Genomic DNA, 22,475 nt, shown 5'->3' with positions numbered 1-22,475 from the left:
AGACGATGAAGCCAGTGCAGAACCCTACTCTGTCCTCCTGTGCTTGGGTCTATGTGGACCTGCTGGTGAGCCATGCAGAATCACCTGCGCAGGGCAGGTCTAGGAACAGAAGCGCCGCCGCCTCATTAGTCAACGATAGTCCTGATGCCTTCCCCACAGGGATCCGAGCTGCGAATGGCTTCTTCCTTCGAGGACTGCTGATAGTTCCCCTGATAGCCAGAAACCGGTCCTTGGATGCTTGATTCCGGTCTGGGAAAGACATGGCTTGGTAGTTCGGACTGGACTGTTCCCATGAGGCACAGGGTCAGAGCTGATTTGCATATAGCCAGTGTCTAACCCAGGGTGGTGTGGAGTGCAAAAAAACGATGGATTTAGGCCCAGATCCTTGTACTGGGGTGAATGTATGAAATTGTTCTACATTCTGTCCATCAACTGTGTTTTTTGCAATTTTCACCCCGAGTGGGCTGGGTATGCTCAGACGTGAGTCCCAGGCTCTCCACACCACTGGAGTCAAGCTATCCAGGCTGATGAAGGCCGATAGCCAGAAACCGGTCCTTGGATGCTTGATTCCGGTCTGGGAAAGACATGGCTTGGTAGTTCGGACTGGACTGTTCCCATGAGGCACAGGGTCAGAGCTGATTTGCATATAGCCAGTGTCTAACCCAGGGTGGTGTGGAGTGCAAATAAACGATAGGTTTAGGCCCAGATCCTTGTACTGGGGTGAATGTATGACATTGTTCTACATTCTGTCCATCAACTGTGTTTTTTGCGATAGTTCCCCGAAGGCAGATCTTTCAATGAGTTTGCTTAAGATCCAGACTTTTATCAATCATGCAGTTACACAGACAAAGTGAGTTTTAGAAAAGGCAACCAGCTGACCGATTATACAAGATCCTCTGCCAGAGGGGGTTTCTTTCAGTAGCCATGATGGGGGGCGACACGGCCTGAACCAATCTGATGAACCCAGTAGGGTGACCAATTGGCATGGGTGCAAATTCAGGACGGTAAGTGTAAAAATTCAGGACAAAGGGTCAAAATTCCAGACAAAAGGTCAAAATTTAGGACAAAACTTTGGGACAAAAGGTACATTTTACAGACACATCAGTGCCATTGTGAGATGTAAAGCGGCACACATAGCATGTAGCTAATTGGGACCTGCAGTGCTGGACTAAAGTGCAGTCCTCCGAGTGGCCAGCTTTATGTGTCAGATCGCTTCAGGTATTCCATGTCTGTTCAGCTGGTGATGAGTGTTATAGGGGCTGGTACAGTACTGAGTGATGGATAAGACCCATAGCGGACAGGTCTTGTGTGAGGGTAAGAGCATGAAGCAGGAAAAAGGAGTTATTAACCAGCCTCCTTTCACTATAACAGGCTGCACACTGCTGAGTGTTATGGTATTATTGCGGGTTAGAATGGTTACAGCCCTCCATAATATCCCTGTATGTGGGAAGTAGTATATTGCTTGGGCGGTCTCATTTCTGTGAGCTGTAAACTGCAGATTCTCATTGATGCACAGAAGTGTGCTGCACACTAGAAACTGTATATGTTGTTGAGGCATTATTGCAGGTCAGGAGGAGGCACTGTCTTTTACATACAGAACATTTTCTATTGAATGGAAGCAAAATGGCAACATTCAGTTTTACTGATAAAACTATATATCGCATGAGGAGGTCACCACATGCATTAACAGCCCAGACTGGCCCATTGTCATTCTGTATGTGACAATCATCAGCCGGCATACAGAATGACAGTGGGCGGGGTGGGGCTGCTCTTTTGCTCAGAGGATGACTACGAGGCGCCCCCATCTGGGAGCTGAGGCTTCTCACAGGGGAATAGCGCTACTCCCTGCAATGCCCAAGATTAGGGACAAAAGGCGTCTGTATAAGGGATCATCACGGATAACGGACGGACGTGAGATCCAAGTCACTGACAGTTCGGGAAATTTACTACGGAGGGTTGGTCACCCTAGAACCCAGGACCCTGAACAGCTCGTTTAGCTCAGCGAACGGATAGGCTGATATCAACTAATCCATGCACCTCTTTCCCGACTCGTATCAGCTAATCCATGCACATCTCTACCAGCTAGTATCAGCTAATCCATGGACATCTATCCCAGCTGGTATCAGGTAATCCATGCACATCTCTCTCGACTAGTATCAGATAATCCATGCAACGATCTCATGGCAGGTATAAACCAATCCATGCACATCTCTCCTGCCTGGTATCAGCCACTCCATACCCTGACGCAGGTCTCGGGGTGGTCGCTGTCTCGCTCCATCAGGGAAATACTTCTGGGACTTCTTCCCAATCCCAAGGGTAAGAAGCTCACCCGTAGATTCATCCAGCTGGGGTTAGTCCTGGCCAAAAGAAGGATGGCGATCAGTTGGATGAGCTCACCCCCCCCTATGGTAGGAAACTGGGCAAAGGATTTGAGAGAGTGGTCTACAGCAGAACTAATTCGAATGCAGCGTGTTCGAAGAGATGAAAAATTGGAGGAAGACGCAAGGTTGAGGTATATCATGAGCTCAGAAATCCCTAGTGGTGAAACCCCCAGCTCACAAGTGACTATGACAAAGCAAGATGACAGCTGTGGGGGAATAGGCAGGCTACAATTTTTAGTTGCAGTATGTGTTAAAGCCCACGGTGTGTATCCAGTGATCTCGATACAGAATAAACGGTGGTGTATAGAGCGTGGGACTCAGGGGAGAGTGGGGAGTGGGGAGGAACAAGTTGATATTATTGGGTATTTGTACATCCGGCTCATCTATGAGGTGAACTCACTTTAGATTGTCAATATGAATATATCCTTCGCAGATGTAGATGTATTATATCTTCTCTCTGTACACTAATTGTAACTCTAAATTTGTACCTTAAATTGTCATAAATGTAATATTATCCTGGTCGGACGACATCTTCTAAAACTATTTAAAAAAAATAATATTCAGCCACTCTGTGCACCATTCTCCCAGCTGGTATCAGTTAATCCAGGCACATCTCTACCGGCTGATATCAGCTAATCCAAGCACATCTCTATCGGCTGATATCAGCGAATCCAGGTATATATCTATCGGCTGATATCAGCTAATCCAGCAACATCTCTACCGGCTGATATCAGCTAATCCAGGCATATCTCTACCGGCTGATATCAGCTAATCCAAGCACATCTCTATCGGCTGATATCAGCTAATCCAAGCACATCTGTATCGGCTGATATCAGCTAATCCAGGCACATCTCTACCGACTGATATCAGCTAATTCAAGCACATCTCTATCGGCTGATATCAGCTAATCCAAGCACATCTCTACCGGCTGATATCAGCTAATCCAGGCACATCTCTCCCGGCTGCTATCACCTAATCCATGCAACACTCTCCCAGCAGTATCAACTAATGCATGTACATTTTTCCCAGCTGGTAAAAACTAATCCATGCACCGCTCTCCCGGCTGGTTATCCGCTAATCCATGCACATATCTACTGGCTGCTATCAGCTAATCCATGCACAAATCTCTAGGCTGGTATCAGGTAATCCAGGCACAACTCTCCTGGCTGGTATCAGTTTATTCATGCTCATCTCTACCTGCTGGTATCAGCTAATCCATGTACCGCTCTCCCGGCTGGTATCAGCTAATCCATACACTGCTCTCCCCGCTGTTATCAGCTAATCCATGCACAGCTATCCCGGCTGGTATAAACTAATCCAAGCACAGCTCTCCTGGCTGGTATTAGCTAATCCAAGCACAGCTCTCCCGGCTGGTATCAGCTAATCCAAGCACAGCTCGCCCGGCTGGTATCAGCTAATCCAAGCACAGCTCTCCCGGCTGGTATCAGCTAATCCAAGCACAGCTCTCCTGGCTGGTATCAGCAAGTCCATGCAACGCTCTCCAGAGTGGTCCCCCTTACTTGCTGGTGCTACTGCAAGTACGTTTTCCAGTCCACTGATGCTCCCCCTGGATTCTTGTGGTCCTGTTAATGCCTTTCCCGCTCCAGCAGCGCCGTCCCAGACAGCTCTCCGGCCCTCCCAGGTGCAGAGACGTGAGCAAGGGATCAGGGATCCCTCGTGGCCCATCTCGCTGGGCTGGAGTCCAAGGCATGGAGAAGCCACTTGTACAACTTCTCTCCAGGCTTGTATGGCAGGTTAGAGGAGATAAGGTTACCTGAAGAAATCCACTTACCTGCAAATTAGTTTAACTGAAAATAAAAGAAGGAGCTTCACATGACACTGGCTAGAAGACAAACAGGTTGACCGGGCTGCCCGGCTGCAGAACAGACAGATCTGGAGAACACATCTTCCCTCGGACACGCCCGCTGCCATCCACATCAGATAATGATGAATGGCTTACACACTGCTGGTGGGAGGGAGGCCACAGGGAAGCAGGGCTCGCAGACATGGCGGTGGGTTCTGCAGCTGAAGCTAGGACACGCTGGTAAAGCCTCCTGGAGGAGTGGTAAAGTGACAACTGGCAATGCTAAAGACAGAGGTGCTCTGGCAGAGCTGTGTGTCAGCCAGGGTCGGGTGCACTGGCAGAGTGGTGTGTAAGCCAGGGTTAGGTGCTCTGGCAGAGCTGTGAGTAAGCAGGGGCCGGGTGCACTGGCAGAGCTGTGCTTAGGTTAGGACTAAGAGGCACTGAAGAGATCTGCTCAGGCCAGACTTAGATGCACTGACAGACAGAGCTGTGATTATGCCAGCCTTAGGTGCACTGACAGAGCTGTGCGTTGGCCAGGTTTAGGTGCACTGACAGAGCCCAATAGAGCTGTCCTTCAGTAAGGATTAGAATGCACTGGCAGAACCCTGCTTAGGCCAAGACGGAGTTGGCCCAATAGAGCTGTCCTTCAGTAAGGATTAGAATGCACTGGCAGAACTCTGCTTAGACCAAGACAGAGCTGGCCCAATAGAGCTGTCCTTCGGTAAGGATTAGCATCCACTGGCAGAGCTCTGCTTAGACCAAGACAGAGCTGGCCCAATAGAGCTGTCCTTCGGTAAAGATTAGAATGCACTGGCAGAGCTCTGCTTAGGCCAAGACGGAGCTGGCCCAATAGAGCTGTCCTTCAGTAAGGATTAGAATGCACTGGCAGCGCTCTGCTTAGGCCAAGACAAAGCTGCCCCAATAGAGCTGTCCTTCGATAGGTATTAGAATGCACTGGCAGCGCTCTGCTTAGGCCAAGACGGAGCTGGCCCAATAGAGCTGTCCTTCGGTAAGGATTAGAATGCACTGGCAGAGCCCTGCTTAGGCCAAGACGGAGCTGGCCCAATAGAGCTGTCCTTCGATAGGTATTAGAATGCACTGGCAGAGCTCTGCTTAGGCCAAGACGGAGCTGGCCCAATAGAGCTGTCCTTCGATAGGTATTAGAATGCACTGGCAGAGCTCTGCTTAGGCCAAGACAAAGCTGCCACAATAGAGCTGTCCTTCGGTAAGGATTAGAATGCACTGGCAGCGCTCTGCTTAGGCCAAGACAAAGCTGCCACAATAGAGCTGTCCTTCGGTAAGGATTAGAATGCACTGGCAGAGCTCTGCTTAGGCCAAGACGGAGCTGGCCCAATAGAGCTGTCCTTCGATAGGTATTAGAATGCACTGGCAGAGCTCTGCTTAGGCCAAGACGGAGCTGGCCCAATAGAGCTGTCCTTCGATAGGTATTAGAATGCACTGGCAGAGCTCTGCTTAGGCCAAGACAAAGCTGCCACAATAGAGCTGTCCTTCGGTAAGGATTAGAATGCACTGGCAGCGCTGTGCTTAGGCCAAGACGGAGCTGCCCCAATAGAGCTGTCCTTCGGTAAGGATTAGAATGCACTGGCAGCGCTCTGCTTAGGCCAAGACGGAGCTGCCCCAATAGAGCTGTCCTTCGGTAAGGATTAGAATGCACTGGCAGAGCTCTGCTTAGACCAAGACGGAGCTGCCCCAATAGAGCTGTCCTTCGGTAAGGATTAGAATGCACTGGCAGCGCTCTGCTTAGGCCAAGACGGAGCTGCCCCAATAGAGCTGTCCTTCGGTAAGGATTAGAATGCACTGGCAGAGCTCTGCTTAGACCAAGACGGAGCTGCCCCAATAGAGCTGTCCTTCGGTAAGGATTAGAATGCACTGGCAGCGCTCTGCTTAGGCCAAGACGGAGCTGCCCCAATAGAGCTGTCCTTCGGTAAGGATTAGAATGCACTGGCAGAGCTCTGCTTAGGCCAAGACAAAGCTGCCCCAATAGAGCTGTCCTTCGGTAAGGATTAGAATGCACTGGCAGAGCTCTGCTTAGGCCAAGACGGAGATGCCCCAATAGAGCTGTCCTTCGGTAAGGATTAGAATGCACTGGCAGAGCTCTGCTTAGGCCAAGACGGAGCTGCCCCAATAGAGCTGTCCTTCGGTAAGGATTAGAATGCACTTGTAGAGCTCCGCTTAGGCCAAGACAAAGCTGGCCCAACAGAGATGTCCTTCGGTAAAGATTAGACTTCACTGGCAGAGCTCTACTTAGGCCAAGATGGAGCTGGGCCAATAGAGTTGTTCTTCTGTAAGGATCAGAATGCACTGGTAGAGCTCTACTTAGGCCACATTGTAATTCACTGGCAGAGCAGTGGCTAGAGAGTATTTACGTGTGGATTGAGGCGGAGCTGTGCTCAGGTCAGGATTAAGATATCCTGGTACAGCTATATTTGGATGTACTGGTTGAGCTGGCGTAGGCCAGACTGAGAACTACTGGCAGAGCTCTACTACTGCAAAAGAACAGCACTGCTTACGTTCCGAGTGAGCTGCACTGGAAGAGGAGTTTTTGGTTGAGGACCAAACTGTGCCGGCAGAGTAGTAGTGATTCCAGAATGAGGTGCCCTAGAAGAGCTGTGCTTGGTTCAGTGTTGTGCTTAAGAAGTGAGTGAGCTTCACTAGCAGAGGAGAGCATAGGTGAGTATGGAGCTAAGCTGGCAGAGGGGTTCTTTGTGAGCATGGAGCTCAGCTGGCAGAGGTGTGCTTAGGCCAGACTGAGATGCCCTGGCATGGCTGTTCTATGATAGGCTGAGGTGGCAGACATGTGCTTAGGTGAGCATGGAGCTCAGCAGCCAGAGGTGTACTTAGGCTAGACTGAAATGCCTTGACATGGCTGTTCTATAATAGGCTGAGATGGCAGAGATGTGCTTAGGTGAGTATTTAGCTCAGCTGGCAGCCGTGTACTTAGGCCAGACTGAGATGCCCTGGCATGCCTGTTCTACGCTAGGCTGATGTGGCAGAGATGTCCTTAGGTGAGCTTGGAGCTCAGCTGGCAGAGGTGTATTTAGGCCAGACTGAGATGCCCAGGTCAGACTAAGAGGCCCAGGCATGGCTGGTCTGTGCCAGGCTGAGGTGGCAGGGATGTGCGTCAGTGAGCATGGAGATCAGACGCAGAGGCACCCTGGCAGAGTTGTACTTAGGCCAGATCCATATGCCCTGGCAGAGCTTTGTTCAGGTCACAATTCTCCAATGAGTACCTTGCGAGATGCGGGTAGCTCTCTAGCTCCCTCTAAGTAGCTCCCCTGTGTGCAGCTGAGCCTAGTAAATTAGAAGTTTGGGCTTGGCTGAATTAATATATGCAGAGCAAAATTGAAAAGTATGTATTCAAGACGAAAATGTGTGAATTTTCAGAAATCCTAAGTAGGTGTTTGAAGGCAAAAAATGGTTACGTTTTCAAAAAATATGTAAAGCTGATATTTGAGAGAAATCTTTTTGGGCAGTGGGGAGGCTTATTTATAATATAATTACCTTGGTGTCAGGGGAGTTGCAGCTTTGACTATTGTGTAATGGCTGTGCAAAGGCATCCCAAATTGACAAATCCTTTTATCTTACTGCTGGCAACCCGATGCACTAAGTTGATCAGTGGTGGCAATTTTGCATATGGCGGCCACTAATGTAACCGTGTCTGATGTGCTCACTATTACAACACTAATATCAGTAGCTCAGGATGGAGACCCCTGGTTTAGGTCAAAACTGAGCTCCCAGGTTGTGGGGAGCCGGTTCAAGTGCATCGTTTAGGGATATTCATGAAGCACTTTTATCAAACCCCCTGCGTCCGTTAAATGTTCTAGGAGTGGCTCAGTCAAGGGTACCTGTGGGCCAGAGATGGTGGAGAGCCCCAAAGGTCAGACACGGAACCCGTGAGACCAGAAACTACCAATTCTGGATCGGATGCTAACCGAAACCTAGCAGGACGTCACCATACACCACTGAGAGTTCACTAGGGAACTCCAACCCATGTGAGTAGCAGTGGATTACTTGACGCTCTCTCCTGAGCTAGCACACTAGCAACCGTCTCAGCCTAAACTAAGGTCAGAGGGAAATCCTGGGAGCAATGCAACGTTCTGATCACCTGCCCTTCGAAGCTGCATTGAATAAAGGACGGCTTGTGGCAGAAGAACAAGGATAAAGGTGCTGGGACTCATGCAGTGCTTAATTTGAGCCCGTGCTTTCCGGTGCTCAGCACCGGCACCTAAATGTCAACACCATACTTAGAATAGTCCACCACATGGTGGCGCTGCTCATCTAATTTAGAGATGAGCAGAACAACTGTAGTTTAGAAGTACAATATACATTAAAATTGCAAATTTCTGGCTCCCCAATTATTCCTTTAGCTTTGGGGACCTGGAATAATCTTAACTGTCGCATTTACATGCAAGAGAGATGGTTAGTAGTTGTTTTTGCAGCGATGACAAGGGTGATGGGTGGTGCAAGCAGCAGTGGTCTCCTTGTCAGAGCCCTGGCACGTAATATTTTACAAATTAAGCACTGGACTCATGACATGAGCAACTCAAGGTCAACCATCGATTTTGAAACTGGCCAAAATGAGATGCTCAAACTGGATGGCCGTCCACAAACACAAAAGCCACACTTTCTTTCAAATCACATGTGAATTGCCTCTTTCTCAAGGTGTATGTGAGTCCATTCCTGCTAATAGTGACACTTGTCAGATAGAGTTAGGGTAAGTGTCAGCTCCACCAGCAGACTGATGAATCATGGTGGTTGTGAGGACCCAGTTCCAGGGCAGGTCAGGCTCAGACACAATCTACATGCGACACCCGAGACAAGCAACGAGAAGTGAAGGACAGCGCTTACCTACAGCCCACATCACAGTGTCATACGTCTCCGACTCCTCCGCACCGGAGTCCACGTTCCGCCACGTCACCCGGAGTCTGCCGGTTTTATCCTTCTGTACTCTGGTCGGTGTGCACTTCCATAGAAATTTAGTGCCATAGGACTTCATGTAATCTGTCACCAGCGCCGCCATTTGCTGCAAAGACAGAGGATAATGAACACCGCAAAAGCAAAGATTTCAGTCTAGCAACATTAAAAGCAATTGTATGCCAAGGGTAGATTTTTTAGTTAGAGTCACCAAGTTGTAAGGATGTTGGGCGCATTGCGAAAAATGCAAATATTAAAACGTTCTGCTAAATATTTAAAAGACAAACTTCAAAGAATGGTTGTTCGGAAAGATGACATTTGCGGGTGTCGAAAAGATTAGCACAGCAGTGCCACAGGGAATCTGCTAATAAGGGCACCGCACTGGAACAGTGTAAAGCTGGGCTTGATTTGAGCCGTGGTTTCCGGTGCTTGGCACCGGCACTTAATTGTCAACACTGACACTTATGACAGCTGCCACATGGTGGCGCTGTCGGTCTAATTTAGAGATGAGCCCAACAACAATTTATCATTACCATAATATAAATCAAAAACTACGAATAACTGCCTCCCAAGCCATTCTTATTGCTCTGGCCACCTGGAATAGTTTGAATTGTTACTGGCAGCGCTGCCAGGGACAATGGGTGGAGCAAGCTGCAGTGGCCTCCTGACAAGGGCCCTGGCACTTTTTTTCCCAAATTAAGCACAGTGTTGATCTAATGGTGATGTAGGCTATGTCATTGAAACAAACAGACTGATGAAATGAAAGGTTGTGTGCTGCAATGTTCTCTTTATCACTGTGTTAGGAAACCAGTGCCACTGGATCAGCAAGTTTGGTGTACACATTAACACATCTGGGCACCAGCCTCCTTGCCATCCCATTGGCTGGGTGTGTGACTGACCAGCAGATTGCGGTACCAGGGCTCTCTGACGTCAGGCACCCAGGGTCCCCAGTCTGCAGTGCCACTCATACCCCACAGTGGCACTACTTTTAATCATGGTATCAAGGAAGAGGAGTAGAGGGCTATTACTGTTCTAAACAGAGCAGAAGGTCCAGTCACGATGTGCCCACATCGGTATGTCTTTACAAAATTATCGTGCTGTTCCTAATGAGAGAAGGGGTTGGTACAGTCAGAGGTGCAATTGTGTTATGGCAGGGTAGTCAAAAGATCACCCTGGGAATCCATTTTGTTGGATTTAATGCCCTCACACACCCTTTCAGGTGTCATGCTTCATCATCTGGGCCTGCTCCTCGTTGGGTCGGCGGTGCAATACCCAACGGGCAACACCTCAAAGAGGGGCTCTTTGGCGGAGATCTTTTTCCAACTGCCGTATAGATGAAGTGTGGGTGTGGGGCCAGAACTGAGTGGTAGACGTGAGTGTGGTGGATTAAAAAAGGCTAGTGGTACCGGGAACTTTATTCGAGAGGGCCACTGTCTTGGTTAAAATAATGAGCCTGGAAGAGAGTAATGGAAAATAATGTTTCCAACTCTTATCCAAGGGTTATTGCAGTCCGGTCAACATGTTTCTCGCTGTGGTGAGTTTATCTAGCGATTCTTCAGGACCAAAAATGACTAACTAGCAGGTATCTAATGGTGAAAGGAACTGTCTACACTACATTATCTAATATTGTTATCCCCTCGCACCCACGAGTGAGGTTACCACATGAGTATACACACACCACACTCTAGATAATGTAGACCGGACTGCAATAACCCTTGGATAAGAGTTGGAAACATTATTTTCCATTACTCTCTTCCAGGCTCATTATTTTAACCAAGACAGTGGCCCTCTCGAATAAAGTTCCCGGTACCACTAGCCTTTTTAATCCACCACACTCACGTCTACCACTCAGTTCTGGCCCCACACCCGCACTTCATCTATACGGCAGTTGGAAAAAGATCTCCGCCAAAGAGCCCCTCTTTGAGGTGTTGCCCGTTGGGTATTGCACCGCCGACCCAACGAGGAGCAGGCCCAGATGATGAAGCATGACACCTGAAAGGGTGTGTGAGGGCATTAAATCCAACAAAATGGATTCCCAGGGTGATCTTTTGACTACCCTGCCATAACACAATTGCACCTCTGACTGTACCAACCCCTTCTCTCATTAGGAACAGCACGATAATTTTGTAAAGACTACTTTTAATCACACATGCATTGTGGGAACACAGCTGGCTTGGTTGGTCTTTGTGCGCTCACAGGAGTCCTTGAGCAGCCAGGGGTTACTGGGCCAAGATTCTATCCATCAGAGCTCTTCCCCACCGGTGTCCCCAGGGTTAATGTTACTATTGAGCCCAAGACTAAGCTTGAAATAAACTATTCAGCAGCTGATCTTCAAGGAAGCGAAGTCCTCCAGCCCAAGCTTTGTCGGGAGATGCTGTGCGATACAAACTCCGAACTTCATTTTATTTATTTATTAAAAAGATGTTATATTGCGTGAACATGACCACAGGGGGTATCAGAGCGCTTTACAATTTAGCAATCAAGAAAGGTACGAGGAAGTAACAGCAAACCAACAAAACAACATACAATCACAATACTCTCATAGTAACTAGCGAGTCCTCAAGTGCATTGGAAGCTAGGGCTCTAAGGAAGAAGTTTCTTCATAAATACAATTTTATCTGGCAGATTGAAAAGGCAATAGAGGAATCCGGTCTATATTGCCAACATGACCACAGGGGGTATGATAGCACTTTACAATTTAGCAATCACCAAAGGTATAAGAGGAGGCAACAGAAAATCAACAGATTAACATACAGTCTTCAGTCCCATAGAAACTAGCGCGTCCTCGAGAGCATTGGAACAAGGCTTCTATAGCAAAGGTTTCTTCAAGAATATCGCTTTAACTTCCTTTTTGAAATGGCAATCGAGGGATTCAGTCTGACTTCGAGGGGGCAGGGAGGTCCATATTTTCGGGGCGATACCCGAGAAGGCTCGATTGTAAGTTTTCTTTTTATGGAATTTCTGGGGTTTGAGCAGTAATGTGCTGGCACTTCTAGAAGATCTAGAGCCACCAGAGAGCTCCAGTTTTTGAGCGAGGTATATCGGGGTGTTGAAATGAATGGCTTCATGGGCCATGCATGTTATTTTTAGTTGTATCCTTGCTTCATATAGGAGCTAATTTAGGGATATCAGCTCAGGCATGATATGATTGTTACTTTAAGAGCCTCTTATGAGCCTTCGAGCACAGTTGAGAGCGTCCCTAAGTGGAACCGACTTTGATCTAGGAATGCCGCAGAGGGTTGTTCTTCCATAATCCATCTTAGAGATCTTTAGGATTTGCACCGCAACCTTTAAGACATCAGAGGAGCGGAAAGGTTTTACTTTCCTTAAGATGCCGAGCTGGAAGTTTGCTCCTTTGGTGAGTGCACTAATGTGCTTTTGCATGTTCAGACTCCTATCTAGCATTATTCCCAATGAGTTTGTGGAATCAATGATGTCTGGTGTGCAATAAGTGCGGTTAGCTGTTTCATCCATTCTTCGATGAACTGGTGACTGTTTGGGTGGGGCGATTAAGAGGAATTCTGTTTTAAGAGCGTTTAATTTCAGGTGGTTACGAGTCAGCCAACTTTGTGTTTTCGGTAAAATTGAGTTGAGGGACCCGATGTCTTCAGGGAAGGCGACCTTCAGGTACAGTTGGGTGTCATCGGCATACATGTGATAGTCAATGCTGGATGATATCAGAATTTCTGTTAAAGGCTCCATGAACAAGTTGAAGACAATGCGTGAAAGCGCGGACCCATGCGGTACCCCCAAAGTGACTGGTGAGGGATGAGACAACGACTGGTTCACCTTGAATCTTTGGGTTCTATTGTGGAGAAATGAGGAGTAACAGTTTAGTATAGGGCCAGAAAGCACTGGCCTGTGTTTTAATATAATAGGTCGATTAGGTTGTTGTGCTTAACAGTATCAAAAGCTGATGATAGGTCGAAGAGGATCAAAAGGCAGTATTCATTCTGATCAAGCATTCTTAGCATGAACAAACAATGACAGTTATAATTCAATGCCCAGTCAATGCCAGCTTTCTAGAAAACACAGCATTGTACTCACTTCACACACAATGAGACACTGCACCGAATGTTCTATAGATGACATATTGTACAGGTCTGATTGAAACCTTTGTCATGTATTCCTATAGGTTCTGAATCGATCCCCCTATTCCTGACCCTATTCTAGTTAAACGAACCAACAAGTTAACTAGCAGTCAGCCCATGAGGCAGAAAACCCCCATGATGCAGATACCGTTATCTGACGCAGTCACACTACGGCACAGGAACGTGTTATCTGATTAGGTCATAACACTTGCGATCTAATTAGACAAGCGATATTCCTCCAGCCCCTGATAAGGCATACGGAGTTCTCATAACAAATCAAACCTATGACAACCTGGGCAAAACCCTACGGCCATTGTTTTGATTTCACCGAGAACTTTAGTAAAAGAATGTGCTAACGAGCAAGTCGTATGACATCTTTATTGACGTATCTATGTCCATCCTTACGTCAATCTCGGCACCTTAAAGGTATAAATATTACCGATCTTGCCATATGCAAACACACGCGTGGTGACGAGACGGAGCAGCCATACTTGCTGAAGCGAAGAGCAGAGCAGACCCCGCTGGCAGCAGCCCCGCCTTTCTGACGCGCTGAGAGACGCGCTGCTTTCTCCTGCCGAGAATCCAGCACCGGCGTTTCTGGGCAGCCCTCGCAGGCAGCCTGGAATATCGAGACCAGAGAGAGAGATACCATTCCTCATTCATCCTAACTTCCAGGTACAGAACTGAATAACCCCTCACAGAGAATTCTTTAGTTATTCACTTGGCAAAAACAAACTTAACTTAAACTGTAACTATCTATTCCCGCCCACGTATTAGACTTAGGTCAGGTACACGGGGTAGGCGTATCTAGAAACACCAGTTGAGCACGTTTAGTCAAATGTATATGTGTATGTAATATATTTTATTCATTTTAAAACATCTTATGGCTTAGAAACCATATCAATGTTTTTACAGTATTATTTTATACTATTGCTTTTAATGTATGCACTTTACTTAACTATAAGTATTGCAATAATATCGATCCATTTCTCTTGTATGAGAAAAGAGACTGATCAATAAATAACACCTTTTTATTGAACACGCCCGTCTCTTCCTTTTCTCTACAATCTGATGAGACTAAGAATGCACGTACTGACTGAGTAAAATTATTTGCCTTTTGTTCACACGACTCTCGAGATTGACTCTTGATTAGGGGAGAGCAAAGTTGTCATGTTCTATGGTTGTCAGAAACTAAATCCCTTCTTGTCTAATCAGGGAAGTTAATTCCTCCTTGAACATTCGAGAAAGTTTCTAGTGAACTCTGAGCTAAGCTGGCAAACCCAAAACTTTAAGTCTAGTATCGACAGTAGTAGACCTAGTTAACGTCTGGCCTAGGCCTTTACTGCTGTAGGTATTATTCCAATGCGCAGAGCCTATTGGGAAGATAGGAACTACAATACATGGCGCCCAACGCGTTTGGAAAGGGCGATAAAACTAACGTAAGACATTTAGAGTAACTCAGCCGTGCTTTCTCACTCAGACCCCTTTTCCCAAATACTCCAAAGACGTCTGGAGTGGGTGAAAGGTTATATCCGCCAGACCTCGCAGGAGGGAACTCCTAGGTATGGTTCTTGGTATAGTCAACGTTGAAGGATAAACAGTTCCAAAATATTGTGCATCTAATCTTTGTTTCCATAAGAAACCTGATCTGCAAACAAACAAAATAACCATCCTGTCGGTAAAATGGCAGACAGTGATGAAGAAAGAGAGGCAGTTAGATTAGCAGCTGACATAGCAGAAGCTGATACTGCACTACAAAATGCAGACCCGGAGATAATACTCATCCCGGTCATTAAAAGAAAATCTATAACCTTAAAACTTATAGAAAATGGACTGACACCTAGAGGTGGCACAGTCATATTCGTAATTGAGGCACACGAATATCGGCAGACAGAGGTATACTATTCATGGATATATTTTCCAGCAGCAAATGCTGTAACAAAGTACTTCCACTATTACAAAATAGAGGAACCTCCTAATGAGTACACTCCTTTCGAGGAGGTGGAAGTACCACTCAAATTCCAAGAGCATTTGCTCTTATTTGATGGCGCCCTAAAACATAATAATCACATCACCAGGCTCGGTCCTTTAGGTAGACCAGGAGCAACGTGGCCGGTCCTAGCCGGATACACACCACATCCAGACATCAATGGGATGTCTGCAGCAGAGCTGTTAACACAGCTAAAACAATTAATAAAAATTCATAGACAATTAGTTCAGTATGTGATGCGGACTTCAACAATTCAGCCAGCGATTAAACTTCCACAGCTGACCCCTCATCAGGGGAACACAAATAAAATTACACCAATCCTGCCTAGGTAAAGTACCGGCTAAACGGGAACAAATACCATTCTGGTTGGCACAGAAAATTACCCAAATTGAGGCGGTGTTTCCTGACACCACCCCGCTAGAAAAGCACAGGATTCTGACTATCTGTCTCCCAATGGGAATCGCACCACACATAGAGGACTGTGACACTTGGGGTACAGTCTTTGCTTCCATCTACACAAAAACGCACGGTGTTCCATCCATTTCGGTAATACCAGATGTGCTAAAACAAATTCAAGATGAATATGGTCCTGAACCCGCTTTAACTCTTGGTATGAAATTACTGAAAGACTTCAAGCAGGTCTCGGCTATATTATTAGCCAACATAAAAGGTGAAGCAGCAAACGTGGCGATCCGCCAGAGGTTAAAAGAGACAGATATAGCAGACCAACCAGCTGAAATTGCCAGAATCATAGAAAAATCCTATGAGGAACTAGGTAGAGACAGTTTAGGTGGAATACCAGTAAAACCACAACTGACTGAAAGTCCAGAAAAAATATTTTTTAATAATAATTCACCAAAAAAGAACTGGGATGGAAACAAACAATCCAATCCCAAAGAAAAGAAATTCCAGTCCCGAGGAAGGTCTCCTAGGCGAAGAGAAAAATCTCCGAACCAAAGACACAGGTCACCTCAAAGTGACCCCTCTGGGAAAAGATATAACCTTAGAAATAGGGATAATATAAAAAAACCTGATAGATATCAAGACATTGATACGCGTCCCTCTCAATCTTTTCAGACTTCCTCGCAGAAATCGGAAAGAAGAGGACGATCAGAACAAAGAGAAGAGCACGCCAAGTCCAAAGACAAGGAACCTGCTCAACTAAAAAAGAAATTACAATTTCCAAAAAAGAAGGTAGCCAGTATCAAGGTAGTTAACAATGCCGAGAATACTGAGGACACAACTGAAAAACGGAGAGTGGGCTCAGACAATGCTAGACAGCGCAGCAGAAGTGAGCATAGCTCGCAAAGTCCTTATGAATCATCTGGAGACAGTGGACACGAATGAATATCTTCAAGTGGAAACTGCGGACACCAGAGTTAGCAAACCTCACAAAATATACGAAATAACATTGCGTATAGAGGGGGATAAGACTAGGAAAATAAGGGGACTATTTTGGGATAATCTCTCCAAGGGCTATGACATCCTTCTAGCTGAAAAAGACTGGCCACCAGAGTTTGTCAGGGAGTGCCCTCATGGCGAAGAAGTAATTATGCCTGCCTTCTCAAATCAAATTCCAATTCATAAAAAATACACACTTGCTAGAAAGTGGGCAGTGGCTCTAGCACCTGCTTTATATAAAAATCACGTGGGATGGGATGAGGATTCTCCTCCTCACAAAATCCAGTTAAAATCACAACCTACTGCACAAAGGCAGTACCCAATTAAGCAAGAAGCTAAAAAACAGGTAAATGAAATACTAGATCAGCTAGAATACCAGGGGGTGATTGAAACTTGCACCTCACAAATGAACAATCCTTTGTTTCCGGTCTCCAAACCAGACAATTCATATCGTCTAGTTTTGGATTACCGACACCTTAACACATGTTGCAAAACTTTTGCAGTGCAAAACTCACACAGTGCTGCACTAATGAATAACATAGTGCGCAAAAAATACAAAACAACCTTAGACATCTCTAATGGATTCTTTTGTCAAAACATAGCACCAGAGAGCAGATATTTAACTGCATTCTCAGTAAATGGCACTCAAAAACAATTCTGTCGGTTAGCCCAGGGGTACAAGAACAGCCCGGGGGTATTCTCAGCGAGAGTAACAGAATTACTTCAACTATATGATGATGAAGCATTATCTTATGTCGATGACATTTACTTAACAGATGATGACTTGGAGACTCACTTGAAAAGAGTGAACACCATAATACTTGGGTTCGCTGCAGAGGGTTACAAATTCAACTTTAAAAAATCCAGAATTGCCCATCTGAAAATCCTATACGAAGGATATGAATTATCAAGTATAGCCTGGTTGACAATTTTTTGAGAACTAGAAGAATTTAAAAATCTAGAATATGAAGAAACATATCCTCTGCCAATCGACATTCTGCCTTTACGACATTACGCCTGTGTAATCTATACAGACGGACATGCTCAACCGTCCGTTTGGGGAGAACAAGCATACAACCCCACATGTGAGATTACAAAAGAAGTGTGGCGCGGAGGTAAACTAAAACCTCTATTAACAAAATCACACTCAGTAGAAACTAATTCAGAAAAACAAACTGAAATATTAGCTTTGAAAATGGCGCTAGATAATGCGGATCGCGAATTCCCGACACTTATAGTGTCAGATTCATATTACTGCGTCAAATCATATAACAGCGATTTGCAGACATGGATTCAAAACGGTTACAAAGATGACACAGATGCACCAATAAAGCAAAAACTGCTCTGGGAACAAATAGCTCTTTTACAGAAAGAGCTACCAAAGACTCACGTGACACACTCACTGAGTCATCAGCGTGATGGCGTTCACGTTGCAGGGAATTCATTGGCCGAAACAGCCACAGCGGCAGCCACTAAATCGGCTCCCGTAGTTCGAAAAAAGCGTACATTAAAATACATTGACGGTGAAACAGTGCTGGCAGTGAAAACGTCATCAAAAGGCGACTGCTCAGCGTTACCGATCAACTATCCACTCAATTATACATACACAATCGATGCAAACTCCGTCCCTTTTGCTCGAATCCCTGGAGTGGGGGATAGGGTGATTCCAAACATGGACAGGAGAAACTTGTTAATCGCAGACGCACATATGGGCGAGGGTCTCAGACACCTTAAACTAAAAGATTCTCTGGAAGAATTACAATCACGGTACTGGTGGCCAGGCATGAGCCTGCGTCACACCATGTTTGTAAAAAACTGCCCAAACTGCAACAGAGATCGCAGTGGGGAGAGAAACAGTTTAATACCTCGTCGTTCTACTCCAGAAAAAATCAGGAGTAAAAAGGAAGGGTTGCGATTAACTTATACAGGCTAGTTCCACTTATAATGTAGATCACCAGCACTCGGCTGACGTTCGGACTATTATACAAAGATTTGCGGGTCTAAATGGCATATACGCTAAGAGCATGCTATGTTTGACCATTGTCTCCACTCTAGCCCTCAAGCCTGGGGGGGAAACATGGCCAAATGAGCATAGTCCAGCGGGAATCTTCTCACTTCCTTCCTGAGGGTACGGGACGGTGTAAAGAAAAAACCAAGGCATAAAGCAATCTATAACGGAAAGGATATTAGGTTCGGGAGCTGGGTGGGTCAAACATCTAATAAGTGTCCAACGTAGTCTCAATAACTTGCCAAGAAATTCTCTGAAGGGATTCAGTGCGTACGAATTATTATTTGGAACTAGGATGATGATCTCTGACATTGATAGTCAGACTTCAGTGGTGAAAGAAAAAACCTTTGATATCAAAGACCGTTTGGCTATTTTGCAGGACTTAAACAAAACAAGAAAAGACCTGAGCAACATAAAGTTGAAACAACAGCCAAAAACCACTGAAGAACCACCACCTGTCCCAGCAAGACCTGTCTGGATTCCAAAAGTCGGGGATCTAGTCAGGGAAAAGATCGCGGTAAAGAAGGAATTTGGGCCTTCTTACAGAAAAGCAGTTCCTGTCTTGTCTGTCAACGGGACAAGATCAGTTGTACTACCGCCACTTGCTGGTAAAAAGGAGAACCGAGTTGTATCCATCAACCTGGTAAAACCACAACATGTGGCCGATAACAAACAGTAGGCCAAGTGGACTCCCAATAAGTAGCAGAACACCAAGGTTTGCTACCAGTACAGAGGTCCTAACGAAGAGGCTCATCACATTCGAAACGCCTACAGAAGAACAACAAGGACTATGTAACAATGCAATAGAACTAAGACCTCTGAAAACCCAAATAAAAACATTTAGCAGAGACACACCACTCTATAATGAAGTACCAAGTGAAAATGCAAGAAACAGAAATCCTGAACCAATTGGAACAATTGACAGAACTGCATTCGGCTACTTCATTAACTTCGATGATTCCTCTGAGGGCTTCAGCGAATCAAAGACACAGCCATCATCAAAAACCTTTAAAGACAAAGCTAAGGAACTTTTGAGACAACTGAAAGAAACATATCTGATTTCCCCATGGATTGAATTTTGGGTGGGTTTTGGTGAATTTACTCTCATACCCTGGCTCATCATGGTACTTACTTTGGGACGCTTCATTGAGGGAAAATATGCTAAAATGGACACAGCAAGTCAGAAAATCAACTTGATCCTCAAACCACACACATCTTCACACGTCGAGAAAAGAGAACTTTCTTCAGCCAACTTCACAGCCAATCCGATACCTGGTGGGGTAGCCTGGGACAACACTGACTATGAAATGTATGGTCCGGTCGAGATCCTGAAATATCCACACCAAATTAAGATCTCATTGAGTGACTTTGCAAAACCAAACTCATTTGCTGATGATTGGGACTTCGAAAGCATTAATAATATGATGTCTGACTTAGTAATGTCTGCTAAATTTACCAAACATGATTATTTGCAGGGTTCCACAAATTATGACAGTATGTATTGCTATAACCACTATGGTAACCACTTTTTACATAGATCTGCACAACCTAGAAATGTTTTAAATTATAATCAATGGGAACATTGTGCAACACCTCCAAAAGGGAGCTCAAGAACCGTTTACGACAAATATTCATATTTTTCAGGTTTTAACACAAGTAATGCTGAAACATTTTATTTTAAATTGTCGAACAAGACAGGAACCAAAACCATGATAACCAACACAAAATTGTTATATTCAGACTCATTTTTTGAACAAATGAATACTTTTGGATTTGATTATTGGGACAAAAATGTTGAATTGAAAAGTGTTTGGGGTACAAAAGAATGGCAAGTACAGGGTATAGAAGCTTTGTTTAGAGCCTGCATGATCCCAGAACAAATGATATTTTTAAATGACACTGTTCAACAGACCACCTGTCTTGGCTTAGCCAAAATCAAAGATTTAAATAAACCGTCTATTCCAAAGCCAACAATGTTTAGCAATAACTCTGATACAGATGAAGAGATAGACGTAAACCATATATTAAACCAGAACAGAACACATCCTGATTGGAAACAGTGGTTGATCTGGCCCACAGATACTAATAACTGTCAAGACAGATTCCTGAACAAAACACAGGGGTTCAAAATGACCAGGCCAGACCCTAGATATCCTCAAAGACATCACCCAGGGATAATAACCACCTACAGTGTGGGCAAATTATGCCTTCAATGGCTACAAACTTCCACACTGGCAGAAATTAAGCAACACCTAACTTTACTTACTGATGGTGCTGACTTGCGTGATTTCACTTTGGGACCACGCAAACAGCGTCAAAAGCGTTTCATAGCAGCCTCTGTATATGCAGCATACAATGAGGCCTGGAAGGTTACTCAAATTGAAACAGCAGAGAGAATACGGGAAATTGACCGTATTAATTTGGAAAAATCACTTTCTGTAGTGGACAATGGGTTAATGACTCTGTCCTCCAGAATTTTTTCTTTGGACAGCATTGTGTCGTCAGCAATCGATATATTATCGCAAGACTTACTGTTATTACAACACGGTCAGTCACAATTGCGTTCTATTGTACAGCTTGGCTGGACGTTACAAAATCTGCGTTCAGGCTATGTGCCTTGGCGTTTAATCAACACAACGTCACTATTCCAAATCTTTAACCTTACTGATAGACAAATCAGTATGGCGCAAAAGGGTGCTGATTATACAATCTTGAGCATTGAAAAACTAGAAAGATTACCAATGACAATGTCAGAACGACCTGTCAGTGAATGGATAATACATGGGATAATAAATATTCCAATCTCAACCTTCAGGTTTCAATACTGCCAAAAATATATACAGGCTGGCATGTACGAGAAATTGGGAAAGGGGTACCTTAAAACAACATGGAACCTGCCCTATTCACATGCATGTGTCAGTAATAAAGGACAGAAAGTGTTTCTTAGTGGCAACAATTGTGCGATGTCACTGAGTGGCACACTTCTGTGTAACGGAATTAGTTTGCATGGAGCCTGTGAAGGGAATTCATACAACCTTTCATGTCACCAGCAAGGCGCACCTGCAACAGAAATAGAACCATTCTTTCAAAGACTCTATAATGGGAGTTACATTCTTATTGTAGACCGCAGATGTTGTAGTCTTATGCCCGGGACTCCTTATCTAGTAACTACTACTGCGAAGGTCAAGTGCTGTGGACGCACATTGTTCCCCAGCTCCTTCCCAGACAGGGAGGCAAGGGCATGGCCCGATTTGAAAATTACTTCTATTCGAATAGATACTTTAAGCAGAATGAAAACAGTCCTTCTTCAGACGCCTACCAGGCTCTCGTCATCAAAAGAAACGTATGATCTACAAGTCGCAAGGATGACTGCAGAGATACATACATTATTATCAACTAATTCCCCCGTACATTTCGCGGAAATCCTGAATGAAATCTTAAATATTTCTGATACCAATGGGGTCTCAAAGGTATTTAAGACAGTATTTTCGATGGCATTAACACCATTCAAAGCCATACTGGGTATTTTTCCAGATTTCGTCCATTCGATTTTTGGCGGACTTCCCCTGATCCTGGGACTAATTGCAGGAATCCTATTCTTAGTCCTTATTTTTCGTTATGGCAACCCATGTCACAGACAAAACTCTTGCGACAAGGGAAGAAACAATCCTAGCCATTGGATACCGGGACCGGATATCAAAAATCCTGGGACTCTCCCGGCTTAGAGACCTGAACATGACTTGGTTTCTATCATTTCGACCAATGTGGCAAAGATGTGTTTTACCTGTATTGAGGTGTCTGCTATGCGGAGAAGAATGCGTGTTAGACACCTGTCTGACGCTACAATCGGATGCGCCGATGGATG

At 45.3% G+C, this 22,475-nt stretch overlaps 1 protein-coding gene across 1 annotated transcript in view; it reads right to left on the bottom strand.

The window, feature by feature from the left end:
- Positions 1-22,475, bottom strand: part of TXNRD2 (thioredoxin reductase 2) — a 422,726-nt gene that overhangs the window by 173,754 nt on the left and 226,497 nt on the right. The window contains exon 11 of the mRNA XM_078667932.1: positions 9,055-9,229. Within this exon, the coding sequence (XP_078524058.1) occupies positions 9,055-9,229 (175 nt within the window). The remainder of the gene's footprint in view (positions 1-9,054; positions 9,230-22,475) is intronic.

The sequence above is a fragment of the Lissotriton helveticus genome, chromosome 11 (assembly GCF_964261635.1).
Source record: "Lissotriton helveticus chromosome 11, aLisHel1.1, whole genome shotgun sequence".
In the NCBI taxonomy this organism is placed as follows: Eukaryota; Metazoa; Chordata; class Amphibia; order Caudata; family Salamandridae; genus Lissotriton; species Lissotriton helveticus.
Note: the sequence above shows the minus strand (reverse complement) of the source record. Positions and strands in the feature narration are given on the sequence as shown.